Here is a 27459-nt window from a genome sequence, read left to right as displayed (position 1 = left end):
CCCAAAAAAATTAATTCTGGTATTGTGTAACAACATGATAGACTCGGGTTTTGGGTCAAGTATGCAAGACTGTGGTATGCATTGCAAAGTGCTTCACAGGCACTACACGTTACATAAACCCTTGTGTTGCCTTGTCTGTTTGAAAAGCCTTCATCCATTGAATTCTATCTGTTCCCCAACAACGTACCCCTTAGTTGAGGGTCAAACTTTGTTTCTCTCATTATAATTCTGATCTTGTTTAAATGAATGATCCTGGATTAATGTAGTAAACCAAATTAACTAGGGATGTGCGAGACTAATCGACTAGTCGTTCAAACGGTACAGCTCCTACTAGACGACACTAAAAACAACAATAAATGTTAAAATGTAAATGACTTTCGTTTTAATATTTCATTTAAATACATTTTAAATAACATTCTAAAACAATATATTAAAAAAAGAATTATAAATAGTCTTTAAAAGTAAAGACTTTAGAAAGACTAAAGAAATTTTTAGGTGAAATCTAGCATGCTTTTCCTTTGTACCAATTGCAGCACACTTGAAAGAAGAGTTGTGGGGGTGCTTTGAAGAAGGAAAGGGGTAGGTATTAGGCAAACTATGTAATATCAAAGTGGCATGATAATAATTTCTCTGGAGCCATGCGTAACCATACTGTGTGGGGTTCTTATAGCCAAGATGCAGAAAACGAGGACGGAAGCACCGAATGCAGGCAGAAAATTAAGAAATGGATAATGATCTAAAGCTACATACATGAAAAATAACTTAATAATGAATATCAATATTTTTATATTTAAAATGCATGAAAGACAGATTGACGTTATTTGATGGCAGAATGAGCTGTAAAAGCAGTGAATGCATCTTGAGAACACTCAATAAAACTGAGATGAGAGTGTCTCAGCTTTTAGATTTACAGAACTTGGAAATCTCTTTGATTACAATGTTTATGATGTACGCTTGAATAAACATGATCACTTAGCACTTTTATCTGTGTGCGCTTTCAGACTCTGCGCAGATTCCTCAGATGGAGTAATTGTTCACAAATATTGAGGCGACTCTCATCCGAGCATAATGCTTGCATTTCCTCAACATGAACATGTTTAATAATATTAAAATCATAATCACATGTGGACTCAAGTATTTAGCCTATGTATGTTCTATAAATCAGCTAATATGGGCAGTCTGCTTTATCACCTGCCTTTTCATTCGCTCTGGGTAAGATCAAATGCGTTCTGTAACAAATTTTTTTTTAATTTCATTACTTAAATTTAATTGAACTTTTAGAGTAAGAAAAACAGACTTAATTGAGAAAATAAAATGGATTTCATAAGGCTGTATAGGCTCAATATTTTAAGCCTAGACATAGACCAGCCAAAACAAACAAATGCTCATTGCGTCACTTCTTGTAGCCGCTACAACGATCCAGTCAAAGTTTGCGCATCAGCTAATGCAGAAATATTAACGATCGTAACGGAAGGAAAGTGGAACACAAATGCCTGTTTTAGCTACATTAAACATTGGATACGAACAGTTTGATTTAGTAGCCTACATTCTTTAGTCTAAGTGTATTACATATAGGCCCTACACAAAGTTTTTGGAACGCTTTCTGATCCATTCTTAGTTTTGGACTTGTCAACTACACGGTTACAAAACTTTTGTTTAAACGACTGTCAAATTGGTTGTAGCGCACATCCTTAAAATTAACCAGATCCTGTCATTTTCACCCTTTAGCGATCCAACTACCTGCACAGGCAGATGGTGGCTCTGGCCGACCAGTACCCCAACGTCCGGGTCACACCATGGCGCATGTCTACGATATGGGGTGGGGCCAGCCTTCTCACCATGTACCTGCAGTGCATGAAGGACCTCTTGGCCATGCGAGATTGGCCGTGGGATTTTTTCATCAACCTCAGCGCTGCCGATTACCCAATCAGGTAAATGATCAACGTGTCCCATTGCTCTGCTCATGATTGATTATACTGCAGATGTGGTTTGTGTTGCTCGGCTTGTCTGCTTTCTCTAAGGAACGATTCAGGTTTATTGGTCGGTAGAAAGAACAATTGAGTTAACACCTGACTAGGATCTAGCTGTGGGGTGCTCGGAGATTAGTTCCAAACAATGTCACAATTTAGTTTAGCTGGGGATTATGGGTAATTGAGATCACCATTGGCTGTTTGATTGGGTGTCAACGAGCTTGACGGTTCATCAGCTGTTAAGGGATTAGGTTTAAGCGTCTTGTGAAGATTGCATTCTTGTTTATACAGAATTAATGCGGTTTAATATTGACGAAGCAAAACAAGGACATGGAGATATTGAACGTGGTGAAGCTCTGAATATAGATGGAGACTTGTTGTTTATATTTATGGAGTATAAAAATACGTAATTGATTAGTTTTACTACAATTAAAGGTCCAGTTTATGAAATTTTGTGTCATCTAGTGGTGAGGTTGCAAATTGCAACCAATCACTTACTCTCCCCCTACCTTTCGAAGCACTAGGGTGGCTGACACAGGACTAAGATTTCACGGTTTTGCATCTTTGCTGAAGTAGAAAACTTATTTATGAAATGAGCTCTGTGGATCAGTTTTTTTCATATAGGGCTACTATAGAAACAACATGGCGAATTCCTTGTAAGGGCCCCGCGGTGTATGTAGACAAAAATAGATCAAATGTATCATGCATTAACGCATGCGATTACATTTTTCAGATTAACACGTTTAAATATTTAACACAATTAACGCAGCATCCATTAATTTTGTCATCCTTCGTCTAGCTTTACATTATTATCACACTCTTATTCATGTAAAGGCCTTTAAACCATTTGCTTTTGACACGTTTGATAGTTTCTTGTTAAGATGTTATTTCAATACACGAAACTCCAGCGTAGTTTTACTATCCCTAAGCCGAACTGCGTCTGAAGATGTAAATTATCATGATAAATGTCTTTAATGCACATAACTCTTCAATGCATATTGAGCACAGGATGAGAGATAGAGCAGCCCTGCTCACCCTCTCCCCCTCCCCTCGGCTACAATCAATATAACGGCCATGTCATTTTCTGCAGCCCTCAGAAATCAGGGTGTTAGCGATCGATACGAGAGTGTGATGAATTTGGCCTGTCCCACGCTGCCGTTCAAGGTTAATCCTGCCTCTATATCACCCCATCGCGCACCACACCTCCAGACCGGAGAGGGAAGTTAGCTGTACGCTAAACCCCTTTTAAAGCAGAACATCAAAGAAAAATAAAATTAATTTTTTCATCTCTAACGTTCAGCTCAGCTTCAGGTGCGAGCTGTAAGTAGCCTGTCAGTGTGTTTACAGAATATGTGTGTGGGATGGTGGAGCTATGTTGTTGCTATCGTTTATATTATGCTTTTCAGAAACACCATTTCTCTAAAACAACAAATAGGTCTATTAAACAGCTTTTCTGGTTGGTGTGATGTACAGTTATTTCTCAGTCTACTATCTGTTGGGTCGGGAGAGGGGAAGCGTGTTGTGATCTCACAGATTTATAAATGGTGGTGAAAATCTGTTGAGAAAGTAAGTAAGAAAGTGAATTTTAATATTATTCTGCCTTGAGCTTGTTTTTCTCTAAACTAGTGGTTTCCAACAAGGGCTCCAAAATTTACCTCATTGGGTTCCCAGGGGGTACTTGGATTTAACTTGGTTAAACCTGTAAAACAGAAAATACAACCTAAGGGCTGATAATAGATAATGTAATAAATCACAGTATAAAAACAGGATTACTACGAGTTTAATCCAAATGTACTGAATTAAATGCAAAACCTATATAAATTAAATATATTAGGGCTGTCAACGTTCACCAATGAAACATGCGATTAATTATTTTTAATAAAAGCCTGAAAAATATTTAACACAATTAACACAGCATCCATTTGTTTTTTGATATCCTTTGTCTACAGTAGTGTTACATTATGTTATCACGCTCTTATTGGTGTACAGGCTTTTAAACCACTTAAGCGCGATTTGAGACAGTTGCTTATACATGTTCAATGAAGATAGATAGCTTCTAAACTGTGGGACGCGGCAAAACGCAACTCGAGGTCCATTTTGGTGTGTACAGTAACGGGCTAAAGGCTGCGTCGGTGAATATCTGTCAGACAGCGCATTTGTGTTAAGTTCTCTTTCGTGCTTGAATGGATAAAACCACACAAGATTATGTCAGAACACACGTTTTGTCAGAAATTTTCAATGTGTAAAATAAATCTTAAATGAATGCAAAGAGTTGTGAAAATGGGTACTGAGACAGCTCTTAGGGGGGCCACGTTCTTAAATATTCTGCTGTGACTCTTGTCACTAATGTTAATCAAAGAACAAAATAGAAGAAGAAATCAATGTGATTTTGTAGCTTTAACGAGAATTCTTCAGCAATTAATTTATATATTTGCATTAAAGATTGTAAAGTGTTTGAGAACTTCCTTAAATGTCTGTATATTTCTTACATGATAGCTCTCAATAATACTGTTGAATAGCTATATTAATGTTCAAATAATCAATTTAATAGAGACATCATTTCTTATATCAGAATGTTTGCTTTCATTCATGTTAAAAAAAAGTTAAAGAACTTTGTTGTTTCTACATCAATTGGAAGATTAAATGTGTAATTGTTAAATTATATTTTAAAATATTATTGTTATGTACGATTAATCGTGATTAATCACAGAAAAAATGTTTGATTAATCATATTCATGTTTTTAATCGATTGACAGCACTAAAATATATCCAAAGTAGCCAAATGAGCCAAAATGGGGACTCCTCCACCACCCCACACTCATATGTTAAATGTGATTCAGGTTAAATTATTATATTACAAAGTAAAATTATTATTTGATTCCAGTATGTATAGACTGGTCCAGGGATTATGTTTTTTTGTAGGCCAACCCAGAAGTTATCGCCGCACTGGTTCCATTGACTGAAAGCCTATGCATTTTTTCCACCGACTTTTGGAAGATCGCAAAAATTTTGTGCTGCGATTAACAAAGGTTAATGAAGTTATCTTTACAAATTATAACAATATTTGCTTTTTTTGAAGCCTTAATACAATGGCCAGAAGTAAAAAACTGACATGAGGCTATGAACAGACTAAACTACGGTAGCTCGATGTCAACATCACTCCCACCATGCCTCCGACAACTGTTTCAAACTTTATTAAAAACATGTTCCCTGATAAGTAATTACTCTGTGAATGAATCTCCGCCCAAAGTTTGTCCAAGTTGCAATATTTATTCGCTTTTTATGCGTAGTGACATTAAATGCCAATGCCGATGTAATCCCTTGAGTTACTTGTTAGCAACCACCGATTTAAGATGCGATAAGCTTTCAAAATCACGAGCGGATGAAAACTGGTGTGTTTTATGTCATAGAGTAAAACGTGAACTAATTTGAGTTTTTTTTACCACCGACCTTATTTTAGGTATTTAACCAAAAACCCATTCAAAACACCCACTGACTCTGGGGCGATGGAACTGGAAGTGCTAAAATGCTAACTCGCCAGGTTTCGCGTAGAAAAATACGTCATCTCTATAGGTACTCTATTGAGATTAATATTGTGACCATGAATTATTTTGGCCCTTTTTAATTGTGTAGTGAATATCTTATATTGTGTCAGGGAACAGAGATTCTCTCTACTCATTCTCGCTTAAGTTTTCTTGATAACTTTATAAACACAATTGCCCCTGAATGTTGACAACAAGCTTAGGTGTCTCCTAAAGGGAGGAAGCTACTTGATTAAGTTTTGTTTTTATACTTTTATGTTAATACCTCATAATGGTACATTTACAGTACAATGTAAAATAAACAAACTTGTTTGATGGGGTACTTTAGCCGTTCTAATTTATTTGTGCACAACTTATGTCATTTCTGACAGTTTAAAAGGGCAGAGCAAAATTAAGGCCCATTAGACATCATCTCAGTTTGACCAGACAGATGAGAAGCATTGTTATCCTGACAGTGAATGTTTCACTTCCCCCCAATGGCGTATGTCAGAAAAAAAACTGTGAGACTGGAAGCTAGAGCGAGAGAGGCTGAGACGAATCCTCACACATGATTGACTTCCGTTGTAGAGCAGCAGTCTGTACACTGAAGGTTCACTCCTGCTTTCATTATCGCTTAATTGTGTATGACTGCACATGTTAGATGTCCTGGGGGAAGTCACAGTTCTTGGCCTTCCTAAAGGCCCTTCGCTTAAAAGCTTTGTCCGCATGTCCTGACTGTGATGCAGAGGAATCTGTGGTACCTGTGGCTGGTGGATGGCTGAATGTGGTGCTTATTTTCCCCTCTAATTCCCTCCTGATGTCCATCCTTCTGCATGGATGAGTTTGAAAAGGCCTGACAAAAAGCTCTCTCCTCTATAGGGGGGCTTGGACGCCAGGGGCGGGGGGCTCTGTTTCACAGCGGCTTTGTCGGGAGCGGCAGGCTTTTTCATTCGTTTATCCGTGCCATCTTGCTCTTTTTCTCTGGTGCTGTTTTCAAGTCAGTGCTGCTGTTTTATGGCCTTTTCATGAAGAGAGAAAAGCAGAAAAATAATGAGTGTTCTGTCAAGGGCTCTGTGGTCCCCTCTACTGGAAGGGAGCAGCACTGCAGTCTGTGATATCAAACTGTTTGAGATTGTTAATATGTATACACTGAATTTTTATGCGGAACTTTATGCAATAACAAAGTGTTTATTTCATGCTGCATTGTCACATGACCTCGGTCTCATGAATTTATGATGTCAATTTGTCTAAAGATTGTATAGCCATTTTGCCAGCCAAATAAAAAAATACTCCGAAATCATATTACAAAGTATCTTCTAGTTAGGTTGTCACTGTTGACCTTGAGGATTAAGCTTGCTGAATTGCATTATGGCATATAGTATACCCGCAATGCATTGTGTGTTCTGGTAGTGTATTGTACATATCCTCAAATGTAGCAGGTCATTTAGGGTATTCAATTCCTACAAAAAATGTGCATATCTTGCAAAGTACGCATACTAAAGTGGTACAAGTAGTTTGATGGAATGCTGCTCCGAATGTACCCACTCTCTTTTTCCGTCTGCTCTCTCTCTCACTCTGACTGATGCTCATTATTATTGCACAATTCCGACAGCACTGCACCAGTCAGATTTCAAATCTCGTTGGTGTCTCAGTTACAGAATACACCTCTGCTAATAGCCCGAGGTCTGAGTTTACCCGGCGCAGGGAGTGACTGGCAGCGGTACGTGCGCTAGAGCAGGGTTTCATTTCAAATGCCACGCAGGGTTTCCCATTCTGATCTTTGGCAGATAATCAAGGTACAGGACAACATTACGATTGGACGTCTTATTCATGGGTGTTGATCATATACACAGCAGTTAAACAATGAATGTGGGTGATTATGTAGTCTTTTTGAGCTGTAGGTATTGGTAAAATGCATATGAATGTGGATGTGTGATTGACATGTGCTGATGATGGGATGACCGAGCGTTTAGTATTCTGAAAATCACATGCAGACACGTTCAACATATTGAATGTCATTTGGAAGTAGGTAGTATTTATTTACTTTTTCTTTGAGGGGCTGTCTTGCTATTTTCAGCCTTTTAATGATATTCAAGATGTATTTTTTATTCAGTGGGACCATGAGTTAGCCAAACCGTAGGATTCAAACCTGTGACCTTTGCAATTATTAACCAGGAAAATTGACTACGGACGTTAAGGTAATGCATTGAGACAGGTGGTGAAAGAGGGCAGCTGACATTAGGGAGTGAATCTGTTTCTCTGTGTGTGCTTGGACTCTCCCAGAATCCCCTATGCTCCACACTCATTTACGCTGTGACTCATTAGCAAACTAACTCTCTGTTAGTCTTTCGCCAGCTTTCGGCCTTCTAACGGTCTATCAATCTCTCCTCAGGACCAATGATCAGCTGGTGGCCTTCCTGTCCAAATACAGAGATATGAATTTCATCAAGTCTCACGGGAGAGACAACGCTCGGTGAGTGGTGACATTCGTTTTTGCTGATGGATGGAAGCGAGTGACAGTCAAACAGAAAAGGTAACTTGAATGGTGATAAAAATAACTTTGTAATTTGCATTGTCGAATGTTGCCAACAGATTCATCAGAAAACAGGGTTTGGATCGGCTTTTCTTCGAGTGTGACACCCATATGTGGCGGCTTGGAGACAGGAAAATTCCAGAAGGCATTTCCGTGGATGGGGGATCTGATTGGTTTCTGCTCAACCGAATGTTCGTGGAGTATGTCATCAACTCTCAAGACGATTTGGTGACCAACATGAAGCGTTTCTATACGTACACGCTCTTACCTGCAGAGGTGAGAGAGATTTCTTGAAAACTATTTATTTCTGTTGTACCTTTTTTGTATCTTTCATTTACTTCCACTATTCACTGGATTGGATTTTTATTTCTCACAAATAGTTTACAATGATAAATCTTGTAGATCTGAATTTGCATAGCTTCATTTGCTCATTTGCATGGTGTATTGTGTTTTAATGAAGGGGATTTTTTCCCCCGCTGTACTGGAGTGAAATTGGATTCTTCCTCCCGTCTGGATCTAGTTATTCACAGCTGAGATATTGTATATTGTGGCCCGAGAAGGCAATTGGCTCTTTTTTGTACTGATGTAGACATTTAACACAGCAGACCTCCTGACAGGGCCATTGTGTTAGACATCCATCTTCATTTTATCAGATGTCATTATTCCGTTTCAGCCTTTTAGTCATTTATTTCTCTTCACCTCTTCCCTTCCCCCTATTCATCATCCTTCACTCCTTTTCTCTCTATCTCTGCAGTCATTTTTCCACACGGTTCTGGAGAACAGTCCGCATTGCGAGAGCATGGTGGATAACAACCTGCGAATCACGAACTGGAATCGAAAGCTGGGCTGCAAGTGTCAATACAAGCACATCGTGGACTGGTGCGGCTGCTCCCCCAATGACTTCAAGCCCTCTGATCTTCCTCGTTTCCAGGTGAGCATCTCCAGAAGCCTATATCAGTATGAGCGGTAACAGGAACAGTTCAATGGACCCAATCATTAGTTAAGCTCCTCGAAAGCTGTTTCACAAACAGTGCTGACCCTCAAGCCTGACTGAGGTCCGTGTCACTTCCTGTTTAGGCTGTTTAAGCACAATAGGCTTTTAATTTACCTTAAACAAACACCTAATTGTGTGAGACAATGTCTCCAGTCAGTAGCGATTTCAATCGTGATTAGAAATCCAATGAGACTTAACTAAAGAAAAGCCCCGCTAACTTGTGCTTGCACAGTGATCTGCGATTTACACTGCCCAGCAAAAAAAGAATGATGCGGGATCAATTTCAAGGCGGTCTCATCAAAAAGATCCAAGCTGTGTGTCTATTACAGTAGAATAAGGCCACGGAGCTTGACTGCAGAAGCCAATTTCATTCCCGTTCCTCCACCTCTGGTCTGGAAGTCTCTCATTAGCCCATAGTAAAAAGTCAATCCTAGCGCGGTCATGCCCGACCCCGGTGACTCCTGCTCTACTGTAAACGGAGCTACAGGCTTGGATGAAATGAGTTTTGAACGTGTCATTCCCAGCCCAATGATTTTCCTCCCCTTCACATAGCTGGCTGTGCCTTATTTTTTCCAATCCGCTGCTAGGAAGCGCATTTTCTTGCCTTTTCTGCTTTTCACTCTCCCAACTTTTTCCCTTCGCCGTGTTGGTTGCGGTAGGGTTTCACATAAATGATGCAGCGGTCTGTTCGGTAGGTTGTTTCCTCATAAACTCCCTACTGTGCGACCTTGTGCCAAACCATGACATCATCTCCACATGCCACATCAGTCAACTTATGAGTTGCTGTTTCATGACTGAGGAGACCATGATGCATCCTAAATGAAGTTTATACGTTAAGATATGGTACGAAATAAGATAATTTGGCTCCTGTCCCAAATTTTGGTTTTAAATATCACTTCCTGTTCTAAACAGGCCTAAGCACTGAGGTAAAAACCCAGCAATTTGAAATTATTGCCACATTTAGAGCATCGCTAAATGTTTACAGCCGCAACTCTATATAATGGAGTTCATTCACAGAGACAGCGTTAACTATTTCAGCCCTGCGCTGTGGGAAGTGCCCGCAAGTGTTTAGCACACTGAAGGCTCACCAGTAGACGTGAGTTTTGAGTAATTATCCGGTGACAATAGCTCCTTTCGCACAGACAGCTCTGAAGAAACGGTACAATGGAAGAGGAAGGGAGGCTTGAAATGTTTCATGACAGTTTAGATTTATTTAAGTTTTTCTCACCCCTCACCCACCAGAGCCCCGGCCATCCTGAAAGAGCTTTTCTAGACATGCTTTTCCAAATCTCTTTAGTCTTTCTCACGCTTTTTATGTTAAAAAATGCGAGAATTTGGGTCAAAGAGCTCACTAAAAAATGAACATTCGGTCACCACTCTTCATCATGTTCCAACCTACAATTTTGTTTCTCGTGTGGAGGGAGACATTTTGAAGAAAGTTGCAATTACAATGAATTGGTACTATGGCTTTCTGGGACAAAAAAGCGTCTTAAAGCCCCAGTGAAATCAAAATGAAAGTTTTTTTCCTTTTATTAAAAATAAGTTAGCCTTAAGGACATCAATAAACTGATATTCTCCTACGTGCTGACTAAATTCCCATTTAGAAGATATAACCATTCAAAACTGACAGTCTGGCACATGCGCTCAAACAAATCTGGAAATTCCGTGACATCATGCAATACTTTAGCCACGTGTCAAAGTTCTCGTCCAATCAAATCCGCTTTAGAATCCGAAGAGTCCCGCCCCCTTCACTATGAAAGCTGCTAAGGCGGCACCTCATATAAGTCACTTGTTCACACATTTATTATGTCGCATGGTTAATGACGCATAGTGTACTAGATGGGAGATGGGGGATGATCCAAACAGTGTAAACATTAACATTAAAGTCTTAATGTCGCGTTAGTGTCACGCGAGTGTTTGCTAGTGAGTGTCCTCCTGTTCAGACACATGATAGCATGGAGCTGATCATATGCGCCGATCATACGTGCAAATCCGCTGAGAAATCAAACGTATCTGAACCGTTTCAAGTCTTCACAGAATATTAAATGTTTAAGGCTCTATGGAAGAGATCAGACATCACAGCTTCACATGACACATCACTGGTATCACCGATCTTCCTAATCTTTGCAATAGACTTTTACTCCTCTGTGGCTATCACGCTATTAAATGCAGCTTTGCCAGGCTGACTGTGCCATAAACAAAGCGCTATTGGTTGTTTTAAAAGTGGGTGGGGCCACTCGATATGTCTCATGCTCTCTGCATTTTTCGGGTTGAAATTACGTCAACACATCAAATAATGCTGCACGTTCCTAGGCATTGCAGTGGGGCTTTAAAAGTAGTTGTGTACTTTATCCTCCCAGACTCAATGATTCGGTCGCAGCAGTTCACTGAGCTGAAAACTATCAGTGAATTATGACTTAAATTTGAGTCTGTTCTTCACACCAAGCTTATCGTGTGACTGAAATATACTGCAGGAGTCAAATGGACATCATTTATTATACTTTAATGGTGTTTTGTGTTATTTTTGAAGCTTGAGAGCCTCCGTCCCAGATGGAAACAAAGGACCAATTCTTTAAAATTTCTCCTCTCGCATTCCTGGAAAGAAAGTCGTGCAGGTTAAAAACAACATGAAGGTGACTAAATGATGGATTTTCGTTTTTGGAAGCTCTTCCTTTAAAGGTTCCGGTGTTTTGATATTTCCATCTTCTCCCGAAAGATGTCTTTTTGGCATCAGCTGTCATCGCAACACTATTTCAAGCATGAGGCTTTTTTGATACTTGCGCTTCTCCCAGATGTTATCCTCCATCTTAACTGTTTTGTGTTACTTGTGTTAGTCTGTGGGGAGGCAAGGCGGATATGTGATGCCTGAAGTGACTAAAAAGCCAAGCCACACATTCTGCCAGAGATAGCGCCACTTTGATATTTATTTTTACTGTCAATTATCTCTCGAGAATTTCTCTTCACTTTTTTTCTTAGTTTCTAGCACATCGTACGCAATGGTGTGCCACGCTTTTCAATTTTCTCATTCCTCTCCCATCACTCTCTCTCATTCTCTTCCTGTTTTTCACAGTCTCAGCAGGCTGTCTGTCTATCAGTGTCTCTTTGTCTGCACATTCACACTCTTTATTTCTTTGTCTCCATCAGCAAACCACCAGGCCTACGTTCTTTGCGAGGAAGTTTGAAGCCAGCGTGAATCAAGAGATCGTGAACCAGCTGGATGTCTTCTTGTTTGGGAGTATGCCCCAGGGCACGCCGGGTTTCAAAGCCTACTGGGAAAATGTTTTTGAAGAACCTGATGGTATTCACAGCCTGTCTGATAAGCAGCTCACACACTACCACGCCTTCGCCCGATTGGGCCTGGCACGAACTGCCAGCTCATTACAGGGAGACCCCAGTGACACCAGCTGCAGGTCAGTACCATAGCATCTTCATTTCTGTAGGGTTTGCGAGAGCTTGGGGAGAATTTTAAGTAAATAAATACATGACATCCCAGGAAATAACTTGACAAGAACAGGCTTTTTTCAGTTTTGACATTCTTGATTGGAAAAGGACATTTGGGCGAGATATATTGAAGGGGTTATGAATTTTTCTTAGTTGATTGCAGGTGGTGCTGAGTCATTCTGGGTGGCATTTTATTGTAGAAAGACTATGTAGTGCAGGATGAGTCATCAATATTTCTGATACCATTTTCCAGAACTGGAGATATGGGTGGGTGGATGCATGAATGGATAGATAGATATGTAGATGGATAGATGGATATATTCCAAACCAGATATATAAATAGATGATTAGAAACATAGATAAATAGATACATAGATATATAGATGCATAGATGGATACATAGACAGGTAGATGCTAAAATGGGTAGATGCGTAGATCGATAGATACATAGATGCCAATATGGAGTAGTTGCATAGATACATAGACATAGATGGGTAAATGCATACATAGATACATTTTCGGATCAGTAAATATAAATGCTCATCAGTTTTATCTTATATTATGAGCAGTTTAGAGAATTTTATAAAATTACCCGGAAGATATCAACGGATTAACAGAGAATCTTGTTCCTAAACAGTTATTATTTATTTTTTTATGTCATACAGTATACATGCAATATTTAAGAATTGACAATATGTAGGCCTGAAGCTAATTTAAACGTGCAATCAGAGCAAACAGCGGACAAATGTATCTCTAGAGATTAGATTATAAATGTGACGGATGTTGTGAGGTGGCGATCATGGGCTATCTTGACAGACTTTCTCTCGTCTTCTCAAATGCATTACTGATTTATGAGTAGGCATCGTGTCAAAAATGTATAAAGTAGCACACGCTTCAGTTTTTTTGTGGATAGCTTTTGGCGCATTGGATCGAGTCATTTGCTTTTTCACTAAACAAAACAATACTTTAACTTTACAGCTAGCTGTACACAGTGGTTTAAGTTAAAATATACTCAAGAATGCACCTTTATATTGTACTTGTCAAGATACCGGAGAGACAGTAAGAGTGTGTGAATGCTAAAGCTATCTTTTTCTTTATGATTAATAAACCTACTGTTAATCCGCCATGCATCCTGAAGCGTATAGCATGATCCGTACGGACCAACCCCGATCCGTTTCACTACATGCATAGATGGACACATATACATAGATGGATAGATGGGTAGATACATTGATGCATAGATATGTAGGTGCATAGACGCATTAATGGGTAGATGGACAGATTGGCAATTCCAGCGTTATGGACGTGACACGAAATACTCTGAGAATGAATTTATTACGATTATATTGAACCATCTGTTTATATTTTACAGAACCCTTGTTGATAGAGTCTAAATATCAAAAAAAGTCAGTTTATGTTGCATACATGGATAAATGCATACTTAAAATGTTCAGCTACAGTACAAGAAAAACTCTTAAGTTAGATCAGTCTGAGTAGATAAAGCTAGATGAGTCTGAAGGTTTGTGCCAAGTTTGGTGGACTAAGCTATAAAGCTGTGTGAGTAGATTGACAGGTTTTTTACACTAATCCAAGTTTGTACAACAACTTTACCAAGCCTACATAATTATGTTTTATTTGTAACAGTATGCGTATTGGCATTCTGGATATTCAGAGAGCTTAAGTAGTTTACACTCATTTGAAACGTACATACAGTATCAGAATGAAAAGCCAATAAAAGACTGTGTGATCTCTCGCTGCAGATCTGACGCTCCTCAGCTGCCCAAACATCTGTCGGTAGTGAGATAGTGAGGAGAGAGAGGGATGAGAGAGGATGAGTTTGTCATTCTGGCTACTGTTTATGTGTTTATCAGTGCAATAATGGTCACTGCAGTCTCTAGAACGAGAGCACTGGTGCATCCATACAAGTGAGCCACAGTACTGGGACCCTGCGGGAGGAACGCTTTAGGAGGCACAAGGAGGCGGTTGTTGCTCTTCTGTGGGGGTTGGGGTGTGTGAGTGAGGCCGGGTTCTGTTTCTCGCAGCCCCCTGTGACATCAGCAGTGAGAGGCTGAGGTGGGGCCGCTGAATAGCTGCTCTGTTAGTCCCCGCGTGCCGACCACCTCCCGCAGCGACGGGAGTGGGGGGATGCAGCCACATGGTGTAAATATTTGCTGTTCTGCTTGTCAGGCAAGCAGTGCTGGAATGAAGCACCTTCAGTCTGTCCTGGAATACTAATGAGAGCGGGCGAGCGAGTCACAGTGAGAGCAGCAATCCGCTCTGCACGGCCGCTCGCGTCTCCATCAGCTCCCGCTGCTAGCCCTTCTGTATGTCTGTCTCTGCATCTCACAGCCCGACGCTTCTCTCACCTCCACACAACCCCACGTCTAGAGAATCTCTAAAACTTAGAATGCCAGAGGATGGCTTTGTTGTTCAGAGAAAGTTTGAAGAGTTTTGTTGTAAGGGCTTCTGGTGTTTACAAACTCCAAAGAATTCTGTCAAATGTTAGGATTGTGAAATGGGTTTTTGAAGTACCAACAATCGAAAAACAACAGTAACAGTTTTTCTGAAGAATTAGAAGGACAGAGTACATACTTTATTTAGCTGAAGGGTTTTATTGTGAACGAAGTCATTTTATTTTCAATGAATGTAAACAGATGGGACAAAAAACAAATATGCAACCAAATATTCAATCTATGCATTTGGTATGTAAACGTAGTCTTATATACCTACTAACAGTTTTGACAAGAGTAAAGGAAACCTTTCACAGCTCCTTTACAACGTATTTTTTACTGACATAAAAATTGCTTTCAAAGCACAATGTTTACTTTGTTGAGAAATACTGGAAACTATTAAAGTCTTGTTATTGATTTACTTAACGTTTTACATTTTACATAATTACAATTTTACAATATAATGCATCATTTTTTGTAATTATTTTTATTTTTAAGTGTTTCTGAATGTGTACATTTTAATGTTTTTAATGTCCTGTCTGAAATTTAACTATTTTGTGTTTACTGATTTGATAAACCCCCATTTTTGGTATTTTGTCAATATTGTGAGTTTTAAATTTAGACTGATGTCAGAATTATTTCTCTCTGTAGGTATTTCGCTATGGGCCATCCTGTGTCTGTCCACCTCTACTTCCTGTCTGATGAGTTCCAGGGATACTTGGTCAGGCATCATGCCACCAACCTGGCAACCAGCAAACTGGAAACCCTGGAGACGTGGGTCATGCCTAAACAGTTTTTCAAGTTCACAAATCCGCCCAATACCTTTAACCGACTACAGTTTGCAGAGGTAAGATGACATCAAAATGTGTATGATCATAACAGGATTCTGTCGACTTTCAGAAGGCTGTGGTTCTTTAACCACATTTTATGATTAAATCCATGTTACAGATTTCTCCCACCTATCAATTTATTTTTACAGATTTCATATTTTAATTTTATTTATGAATAAGGCTATTGCCTGATTTTCATGGCTAAAAATCTTGAAGTTTTGTGCTGCCCCACTGCGGTTAAAATGTCATGTCAGTATATAGGTGCAAAATCGCCCCCGCAATACCTTAAGAATGTATGCAATGCTAAGAAAATTGACTTCAGAATATTATTGGCAATCTTACACTGCTGCACATTGTGCTTGACATACTCCGTTAAACAACCAATAATTCAGACGTTCTTCATTGATTTAGCTGTCAGGCAGCGCCATACCTGTCATCTTGCCCTTTGGCGTAATCAGTGATTTGTCTGCCACGAGTATGGGGGATAAAATAATGACTTCACGCTGAACTGCCCTCGGTTTATCTGTTGAGAACTAAGGGTACGTGTTCGGTTTTAGACACAAGTTAGACATGGGTAAATGACTTTTTTCAGGATATATAGGAATGACTGTTTGGTTAACAGCAATGTCAGTTTTCGGTGTCAGTTTTTTACAAATTAAAATACCTTATTTTAAAATAAATGATACAAACATTAGACAGTTAAAGTGAGGTGTATGGTTAAAATCAGACAAAATAGAACAAAAAAGCATTTAGAAGTTTTTATGTATGTCTTTGGAAGTTCTTTCTTGTGACGCCTATGTGAAATATTCAAAAATATGTAAAAAACATTAACTAGGCAATTTTTATCCAGTAATCCAATTGTCATAAAGAAAAAGTAACGTTTTTACCGCAATGTTACAAAAAGTTCATTTTGGACCTGTCTGTACATTCATTCTCAAAAGATTTGGAGTACCAAGCATTCGTCCTTGGGGGACACCTGTAGGCAGACAGCAGGACTATAAAGTGCTTTAACCAATCCCCAGCTGGGTCTCAGGCATCTTCCCAACAGAACGATCAAATTGATTTGCTGTGTTTTACTGAGGTGCGGGCAGAGCCGGGCAGGGATATGGGATAGGTCAGCTGTAAAGAGACTCTTGTTATTGGTCACATGTTCTCGGCTCATTTTCTGAGAGTGGCCACAGGGTGCTGGCATCTGCCGCTCCAAGAGGTAAAACAAGTCAGATGACCTCACAGTTGGAATTTGAAACATTACACCGGACACCGCTCATCACTTGATGCAATAACGCTCACCTCAGCTGGTACTGACGGTCCCGACTGGTTCCACGTGTTTATTTTTTCCATGGGTTGTTGTGCAATTCATTTGGTTGGATTTCCTTATTTGTGCATCTAGGCGGTTTTGGCCATGGTTTTAGGTCTCGGACACATTTTGGGAATTGTGAAAGATTTTTGTTGTGTGTATGCCAAAATGAACAGCCTTTAATAGCGTGTGGCATGCTGGGACATTATCTGGAAGTCTGAGTACTGAATTATTGAATAAGTGTTGCTACAATTTCAGCTTAATAAAAAACTAGTTAGACCAACGAATCTGATGATATTTGTGTTTATGTGTGACAGACATGTTACGAAGCATTTTCTTCATGTTACTGTCATACTATCATTACTAGTTAGAATAGCAGTCCCCACACAGTACATTGCCAATATTGGTGCAAGGGCTTTGTGTTTGTGTGGTCCCATATCAGCTTTGCATGTCAATGAGGATGACAGAACGTGATGGGATTGATCGGCAAGTCAGCGCTGTCAACCGTGACCGAAGTCTTAAGATGTATATCACAGAGTCTGACATAAAAGACATTTGAAGTCATATAGTTTGCATGGGCCTTTACCCAAAGTCATATTGTACCATCAGGAAACAAATATAATGCAAAAATCATGCAGCATGCACCATCCTTAAAGGAATAGTTCTCCCAGAAATAAACATTGTCATTATTTATTCACCCTCATGTCATTCAAAACCTGTATATGACTCTTTATTCTGTGGAATACAATAGAAGATATTTTAAGAAATGTTTTCTGTGCCCATGTTGTTTTGTGCCTATACAATGGAAGTCAATGTTGTTTATTTACATTAACATTCATGCATTTGGCAGACGCTTTTACCCCTGGGATCAAACCCATGACCTTGGCCTTGCTAGCAGCACGCTCTAACCAATGAGCCACAGGAAAGCTAGTTTTTTTACCACGTTCTTCAAAATATCTTCTGTGTTCTACAAAAGCTTTCCTGTAGCTCAGTGGTAAGAGCATTTCGCAAGGTTGTGGGTTTAATCCCAGGGGATTTACAAATACCTATGTAAAATGTATAGGGTAAAGCAATGTAAGTCGCTTTGGATAAAAGTGTGATGACATGAGAGTGAATAACACAGAATGTTCAGTTTTGGGCAATTTTATCTTCGTCCTTTAAGGATGCCCCTAATATGTACAAAACTAAGATGTATATCTCACCCCTCTCTAAATCCTTCATCATTCTCTCTTTCCTCTGTTCAGATTGGAACAGACTGGGATGCCAAAGAAAGGATATTCCGAAACTTTGGGAATCTAATGGGTCCCTTGGACGAGCCCGTGGGAATGCAAAAGTGGGGCAAAGGGTCAAACGTCACTGTGACCGTGGTGTGGATTGACCCCACCAATGTCATCGCTGCTACCTACGACATCCTGATCGACTCCAGCGCCGAGTACACTCACTACAGGCCTCCACTGAATCTGCCCCTGCGGCCGGGCATGTGGACCGTACGTGTGCTTCACCACTGGAGCCCCGTGGCAGAAACACGCTTCCTAATCACCCCCCTTACTCACCACAAACACCTGCCAATACACCAAGGTGAGACTCACACCTTTGCATATGGACAAACAGAGCAGGTTTTGATTTACAACATGTATATCCGTAACAATTTTGCTTTAACTGAATATTTGACTTAACAAGATTTATGCCTCAAAACAATAACTTCCCCCACACACAACGAACAACTCCCTATTCAACATGTTCAATGCGCACTTTAAATTCACATCACACATATAAATCGCTTCCACGACCTACAGCGCGGTCTTCTCGCGACATATCCTGCGGCCAAAAAAAGGAAAATTGATGCCGTCCGAACAGCCCGTCTTAGCTCAGTATATCACTTTAGAAAATACAGTTCAACGCTCCTCATGCTTTGTTTCAGGAGTTCTCGCCAGCTCATACATCTAAAACAGAGCGAGAAACTCTTCTTCCTCCAGATACAGTGACTAATGCTGTTGTGTTTGGATGTTCTGTTTGCAGAGCATCGTCTGACACGATGCTGCATTGTGTATTAAACTGCTTCAACCTTTCAGGTCACCCACCCCCCACCTCCCTGCTTTCAAAGGCACTTTCTCCCTTCACGTTGAGTCCTGCGCCCAGGCCTATATATAGTCCCAGCTCACAGTCACGAATGAGTAATACACCAGGCCAGGTCACCTTTCATTGCTTTAAACTCACAATGAATATCGTGCGAGGCAGCGATTGCTATCTCTGGCCTATTACCGAACATTTTACTTCAAGCGTGGTATTCAGTCCTCTACACCCTAAAACGTTCCTAATGAGGGAGAGGTTGTGATTGCGTCTCTGTGCATGTGTTTGTGGGCGGTCATAAAAACATGTGATTTACCGGACTACAATATGATTAATGTCTACAGCAGGCACAGAGTCCTCTGCTCACCGTGCCTCTGCACCCAGAGCTAATAAAAGTTTATGGGGTGTGTTTATTTGGCCCAGGTCGGGCGACTCACTGTAAGCAGGGCGCTCGCCTGTCCATGCATTTTTGACGGGCTGCGACGGCGTGATATGGAAATATCGGGAACGGGGAGGACAGGTCTCAGAAAAAGCAGATAGAAAGGAAGTATGAGAAGCTTGAGGAATTCACAGCTTACCTCCAGGGCCACGCGTCCTTCATCATGGCCTGTAGAGTGGTGTGTGTGATCATATATAACAAGAGGAACATTGTTTTTTAGAGGTTGCTCTTTCATAAATGAGGACAGACTTTGTAGTTGTCTCAGGTGTCTCAGTAATGTCATTGTTGATATACGTACAGTTGGAGTATAAATTCTTCTGAAACCTTGAATGTTGTTCATGATTTTTTACTTGGCCAGTGTTCACAATAAATATATTAAAATGTAAGAAAAATAATTCACATTAGTGTACGCTACCCTAGCTACCAGAAACAGATCGCCTCTATGGGTATTTGTCGTTTACCTCTATTTAATCACATTTATGAAAAAGATGCTTTTCCTTTTTTTGAAAATGAACATATTAACAGGGCTGATAAACTACAAATCACAATTAAACTCATCCAGTTAGCGTTTACATAATGTCTGTCTGTGTACTGTGCATTTTTATTTATTCATTAATAAACAGGCAAACTTTTATAAATTTGTTGCATACATATATATAATTTAATATATATATTTACATTTTAGTCATTTAGCACATAGATAAATTTAAATTATATTTCTATCTTTCTTGATTATATACACTACCTGTATGTATTTGTCTGTAGTTAAAAAAACTAAAATATTATGCACGGTACATGGACGGATATTGTGTAAACGCAAACTTTGCTTGAAACTTTTATAACTTACTGTATACAATGTTTGAGGTTAAAAAGGCAAATAATCGCATCAACTTTTTTAAAAGACAGCTCCAACAGGCCACGCAATTTTTAAGTGGATGGACAACAACATTTTAACTTAAAATAATTTGATAAAAGAAATGTGTGAGATCATCTTAAAATTGACTTTTGATTGCACAATTTGGTGTCAGGGCAGATCTGAGCACAGCTGTAGTCTCATCTGTACTCTCAATGAGATTTCCAGTTGCTTTCTATGTAATTCTCAGTAAAGTATTTGATTACAAAGAGAAGTATAAGCCAAGTATAATCTCCAAATATTAATAAAGGATTCAAACTTTCATGCTGATTTGATATTTTTGTGAAACTGATTGTATATTTTTTATTTTCTCTAAACTACTCTCTGGAGACTTTTATATTAAGCTATAAATGTTAAGATACTATATAAATCTTCAGCTGTCCGAAAAGAGCTTGAGTCATCTTTTTTATCAACAAATGAAATTAGTGCCACTCTTTTCTATTTTTGCCTAAAAGCTTAGGTATATCTGTGAATACAGTAAAAATAAAACTTTGCTTTGCTTGCAGTAAACCCTTTTGCATCTTTATGAAACAACAACCTTCTTTTTGTTTCACAGAGGATGCTTTGAGAATGCACAACGGGCCCACCAAGAACAGCTACATGGAGCAGAGTTTCCATGGCCTCAACCCCATCCTGAACATCCCCGTCCATCTGGGCCAGGTAGAGGCAGCGGAGCTCAACGCTGGTCTTACGGGGCCTGAGTTGGAGCTCTGGGTGGACAGTCTGGTGGGCGAGGTGTGGTCGGCTGTGGACGTGTGTGCAATTGGCCTCAGTGGCTGTCCAGTCATGCAGACATGCAGGGAAACGGCATGGAGCTCTCTCAGCCCGGATCCAAAATCTCAGTTGGGCCCACCCAGAGCCAACGGGCGAATCAGGTAGCAGCGTTCGCTGCCCTGAGGACTGTCCTTTTATAGGTCATTTTTTATTTATTTTCCAGTGTCGCTCATGTGAACAGGAGCAGAATGCCGCCTTATTATGCTCTCAAATGCAAAATACACATGAAAGCAGATGCTGGGAAGATTATTTGAAAGATTTGAAATGCGCGCCAGCTGGTTATCTTAAACTCTTGAGTGCTCTAGTGATGTGAGTGCTGTCAGTCATCTTTCAACTTTATTTATTTTGATTACTGTGATTGAATCTTTGTTGACTGGATGCTGGAATAGTGTATAAAGCATAGAAAGGACTTGAACACTGGTTGTAAGACCAAAAGACATGTTTGTATAGCCTCGATATTTAAACACACTTTTATTTATAGGATCAGTGTTTTTCAACTTATACTTTATTAAAATCCTTATGTATGATTGTAAAATGGCCCCCAAATATAATTTGGGCACTAAAGACACACAAAAAAAGCATTTGTTTCAACAAAATATCAAAACAAGTGGCATTTATTTTAAAGAAGACAGAAAACACAGTATTTGAGTAGTTTCTGGTTGTAAATTATAAACTGTAAATGTAAAAATGTACACGTGTGTTCACTCTGCCAGGACCATGAACCCAAAAAGATCTTAAAGGGATAGTTCACCCAAAAATGAAAATTCTGTCTAAATGTACTCACCATTGAGTTGTTTCAAATCTGTATAAATGTTACAATGAACACAGAGGAAGAAATTTGGACAATATTTGTTACCAAACCCCACCGTTGACTACCATAGTAGGAAAAATGACAATTGTAGTCAAAAGTGCCTCAGAACTTTTTGCTTTCCTACATTCTTCAAAATATCTTCTTTGTGTTCAACACAACAGAGAAATGTGTAGAGATTTGGAACAACTCAAGGGTGAGTAAATGAAGAACTTTTCCTCTGTTTAACTGTGCAACATATATTTTAGGTTCTTTTGAGGGTCTAGCATCATTTGATTTTTTTTTTTTTTTCAATCCTTTAAATGGCTTTTTAAATGTGACCTTATTGTACAGAAGTGTCCAAAAGTTTTTGGGTCCACTTTATTTAACTGTCACCAACCCAACATTGCAGAAATCTGTAGTTTTGAGAGAAATACTTCTCGTTCAAATCTCAAGTCTCAATCGACTGAATTCAGTCAACTAGGCAGAAGTCTGATTTTCATTCTTTTTAATAAGTTATTGGTTGAAAAACACTTGTCTTGAATGAATTTTGAGCTTTTAAGATGTAGAGTTCTGGGCCACATACGAGTCTAGGGAAGAAGTGGCAGACTGCTGACGTTGTCCCATGTGAGCTGTGCTAGAGCTCTGACTTCTGTCTCTGTGCTGTTCCCTTCAGGCTGCCCAAACTTAGAAGGTGCCAGCTGTGCTGGCACACCAAGAAAAAAGTAATTTCTCCACTTTTTTATTGTATCATTTTTTTTGTCGTTTTTTTGCTTAAACAGAGGTACTGGGTAGCTGAGGGGTGTAAGATGGCTATTTATTCATGTGTTTATATAAATGAAATAGATATTTTTTTAGTCAATGACTAATGTCTATATGCTGTTTTTTGCAGCTCGTTCAATACCTTTTGTAAACAAGCTGCCTTTATTTACAAAGGCAATTATCCCAACCATATATCTGTAAAAACACCCGTTCCGCCCCACCACCTGAGATCCACCTGTCCATGTCAAAAACGCTGAGCTCACTGGGAAACTAACTGGTTGAATGACCTTAAATCACCTCAAAAACTGAGATTAAGGTCATGCTGCTTGTAATATTTCATTCTGGTCTTTTTTATATGAGCCAATGTTTGGTACTTTCGCCATGTGTTGCTTAAATCTTTTAACGAATCAGCCGGACCGGTTGGTAGCATCCACACAATGTCACTGGAATGGCTTCAAAATGTTGCCTGGAAGAGGTCCCAACTGCTCTCCATTGCACGTATGCCATTTAGATTTCACATTTTCCAAACTGGGCTGTCCGGATTACTCGCATCCAAAATAATGATATGCTAGTCGTTCAGATGTATTTTTAGCGGCGAACATTGCACGCTTGCCCGGACTCTGAAGTTTGCATTGGACCAACATTTATCCGTTTTTGAAGAGCCTTTATGTTTTTTTACATTGAAACTAGTGTGGCTTGTTGCACTCTATCATTTAAGGGACAGATCTCTTCGGGGAGAAGCCTGGCCTTGTCATTACTTTGTATGCATTTAGATTGTTATCTGGTCTTCAGAGAGTGAAGTGTGGTCGTGTGATCCGATGGAGACTGTGACTTTAGATTTTTAATAACGCGCTTTTTTCATCCATACATTCCCGGCTGGTGTAAAATGGGAATGCGTTGTTAGTACAGTTTTTAAAAGCGCGTCTAATGCTTGTCTACGTGGTGTTACATCTGTACTGTACATGTTTGAAAGTGCAAATGATTTGATATTCTTAAAAAAAAAGAGAAATTATATATAGTTATTATGTCTTGAGATTTTGGCTTAAGATTTAGCCTTTGGATAAATTAAATCTATGATACCTTGAGAAATTTTCAACACTCAAAGGTGAAGTGTGTAGTTTTCTCGATCATTTTCTCCTTTCTCAGTTTAATATATAGGGACAGATGAAAGAAAGCCATTCTTAGGTCGACGTCCCAAAGACGTTTTTGTTACACACTTCACCTTTAAGAAAATCACAGCAGTAGGCGGATCTAACCTCACGATTAAAGGAACATACCTCCTCTTTTCACAGTGTCAAGTGTCTGTTCAACCATTCACATTGAAAAGATATTTATAATATCATCGGTCAAACATCTCTTATGTACAATAATTATTTTGGTAGGAATGACAATGTCTCAAAGTATTGTAAATAATCTTACGTTTAAAAAGGTGTCAAAGTGAGTGAAGTCTTGGTGTGGTGTTGAGTGGCACTGTAGACATTCTCATGTGAAAATGCGGAGGGTCTGTGAAGGGCTGTGCTGGGATGAGTGTGTGGTTTTAGCTCTAAATGAACATTTTTGCCTTTCAGAGAATCTTGTGCCAGATCGCCATTCTCTGTGCTGGAATGTTTTGTTGAGCAAATGTTGCACAATTTATTTAAACCCCTTGAGCTCTTCCGTTGAAGGGGACCTCTGTGCCTTAGGTGTTGTCCTGTCTAAAGGATTTCCAACCTTCTGTATGTAAACATCAAAAGTGTCATCTCTGTCTTTGATTTCTCCACCAAACCAAAAACTGCTGTTGTAAATGCCTTGTGTATCAATGTTGTTTTGGTTTTGTTTTTCTTCATACCGAACTTTTGAATAAAACAAGAACTCATTTGTCATCTCATTTCTCTTCATCAGAAAGGGTGCTTGAATATCAGACAACACAAACTGTGGGTAAGGTAGCTACCTCTGAGAACACATCAGCAGACAGTAGATAAAGCAGTTTATGTGGGCAGTGCCGTTGCAGACTTCCTGAATCCTGATACAATGCTTGGAGGGCATGCTGGTGGTGCCGGGGGGATGGTTGTGTGTGTGTGTGTGGTCCCCCTAGGCTGATCTCAGGACTCCCTGCATCCTTCTATTCAGGATCAAAGGGCCACTTTTAAACCATCGATCTTGTGCTGCATCCACCGACTTGCTGAATTGTGAAAAAAGATGGTCTAATTAGCAGCTACGTGTCACACACCTGTGTCACCTGCAGCATGGTATCACAGCTGGCCCCTTCTTAACAGCATCTGGCTCTTACTACTTGACAATGTGTACTGATGTAATCATGCAAAACTAAATAGCTACTGATATAGACATTTTAATTTTAGCCACCTACACTAAATGTGCACAGCTTTAACGTTAGACTTTAAGAGACAGTCAATTTTTCACTATCATATTTTCAGTGATCATTCCTATATCTTGAGTACTTTATCATTTTATTCTTTAAATGTGACCCTGGACCACTAATATACAGAGTAATTGTTCTGAAATTTGAATAAATAGCTTTCCATTGATGTATCGTTTGTTAGGATAGCATATTATTTGGCAGAGGCTTTAATCCAAAGCGGTTTACACTGCATTGACTATGCATTTATTTCTGACTATGTGCTATCCCATGAGATCGAACCCATGACCTTGGTGTCGATAGCGCCATGCTCCAACCACTGAGCCACAGGAAAGCTGATATATCAATTTGAAATCTGGATTCCGAAGGTGCAAAATATCTATATATTTACAAAAAAGGCTTTAAAAAGTTGTCCATCAGAGACGCTGTAGCAGATTGTTGCTAAGAAGAAATAGGTTTGTTTAAACGCTCTCTATAGAAGGTATGCACGTGTTGTCACTTTATCAGGAAATGCAAATCCGCGCAAAATAATGTCCAAGAACAACTGGTTCCTTTGAAAGTCGTAAGGATCACCATCGAGTCCAACTGCTTTTAATTTCACCAAATAATTGTGTGTTTTTGTCCCAGTTTCTTTGTTTCTCCTATAGAAAGCAGCCATTTTGTCCCGGCATGTTCACTTGGGAAATTGACATCAATGCATACCCTCTATAGGTTTACCGCTGTAATGAAGTAGGAACTTGTGTGGGTAATTCTCAAAGAGACTCCAGTGTTTGTCAAAATTTTGCTGCATCCACTCACAAAAATGAGATTTGGTATATTTTTTTGGTACGGTTTATCTTCATAGAAAGTTACCTTAATTTAAAAATGTGTATAAAGAAAAATATCCAATTTATTTGGACCCATACAATGTAGTGTTGGCTTTTGCTATAAATATAGCCGTGCGACTGGTTTTGTGGTCCAGGGTCACAATTGGTGACATTAAGACTAACATTTTCTGACCATTTTTACACTATACAGAAACTGCACAATGCCTCTTCTGGGAACCACCAACAACCATAAAAAGGAAAAACAATAACCTTACAATTTTACATTTAAATATCATCTGAATTGTCTTTATTTTACACAATACTGATGGAAATAACCCCATCTTTTGTCATTCCTTAATTTCCCGTAATTAAATTACCTAGACTTATATGTTTAGTTAATGAACATAAATGAATTGATGATGTTCAAACACAAACATATACTGTGCAAATTACTGAAACGTGACAACGTGTTGTATTTCTCCTGTTAATGTGAGGCCGAAGATGAATTTCCCCATGTGTGGACAAACACATTTTTAAAGATTTTCAAAATAAAGCCTGAAATACAATGGCATTAAGAATGAATAAAACAAACAAACCCCACTCAAGTGTTCATAAGTTCACTAAATTGATTCTTCACAGATAGCCACTTAGCACAACAGATTGCCGGCGTGTCCCTGACGTCCCTCATCCTTAGCTCTAGTATCTCTCTTCGTGCACTGATGTCTGCCAAGCCAGACATGTCTCTAGACGCCCTGTCATAGCGTTTGCCACTACAATCCCAAACCTCCATTGGGTTAGGTCAGAGCAACTGTAACACAGCACACTAATGCACCAGCTCTCAGGGGGCTGTTCCAATAGAAAGCCCATTGCTTTCAGCCTGCCATGTAAAAATGAGAAACAAGGGAGTATACACCACTTTACCCCGCACGTATCTCTGGGTGCAAGGCCCGCTGCTAAATTTACTTGGCCTGATACATGAAGCAAAGCAGTTTTTCAGGTGACTCGGGTACACCCAAGTCCAAACATGCTGATGTAGCAATAGTGGCCCCTTTCTCAAGATAAGCAGTGTTTGAAATTTGGATCTTTTAATAAAGACATCATAACATAGACTTGTTTAGCTTTGAAGTACTGACATCTCTGATCACCTAAGTGACTTTGAAATGAAGTTCACAGGATCAACCACAGCGAGATTCACAATCGAGGTTTACAGGCCGGTTCTAAATGAGAGGCTGTTAAGGAGAACAGGATTTAGGTTTAATCTCTTCGAAAGCAAGTCTGAGCATGTTTAGCTTCAGGTCCTCAACGGTGGTCGCTGGAAAAGAGCACTTCATTCAGACGCCAAGAGGAAGCCAGGGCAACCCCATAATCCCAGTCAACACTTAAAGCAAAGACAATGAGGATTTCCAACCAAAATTCCAAAGTCGCAGAGCTTTTATCCAGGTCGATGGAGAACACTCAACCTTCAGTATGACCACGTCTTGGTCTCATTTCAGGGTCTGGATGAAAGTTGAAAGGC

At 39.5% G+C, this 27459-nt stretch overlaps 1 protein-coding gene across 1 annotated transcript in view; it reads left to right on the top strand.

Annotated features, from left to right (window-relative positions):
* xylt1 (xylosyltransferase I) overlaps positions 1-24608 on the top strand; it is a 53074-nt gene extending 28466 nt beyond the window's left edge. Inside the window, exons 4-11 of the mRNA XM_056753980.1 lie at positions 1729-1931; positions 7884-7964; positions 8084-8300; positions 8779-8955; positions 12163-12428; positions 15561-15756; positions 18281-18614; positions 21015-24608. Coding sequence (XP_056609958.1) covers positions 1729-1931; positions 7884-7964; positions 8084-8300; positions 8779-8955; positions 12163-12428; positions 15561-15756; positions 18281-18614; positions 21015-21337 — 1797 coding nt within the window. The 3' untranslated portion in view covers positions 21338-24608. The remainder of the gene's footprint in view (positions 1-1728; positions 1932-7883; positions 7965-8083; positions 8301-8778; positions 8956-12162; positions 12429-15560; positions 15757-18280; positions 18615-21014) is intronic.
* The last annotated feature ends 2851 nt before the right edge of the window (positions 24609-27459 follow it).

Source organism: Triplophysa dalaica, chromosome 7 (assembly GCF_015846415.1).
Source record: "Triplophysa dalaica isolate WHDGS20190420 chromosome 7, ASM1584641v1, whole genome shotgun sequence".
NCBI classification, from domain to species: domain Eukaryota; kingdom Metazoa; phylum Chordata; class Actinopteri; order Cypriniformes; family Nemacheilidae; genus Triplophysa; species Triplophysa dalaica.
Note: the sequence above shows the minus strand (reverse complement) of the source record. Positions and strands in the feature narration are given on the sequence as shown.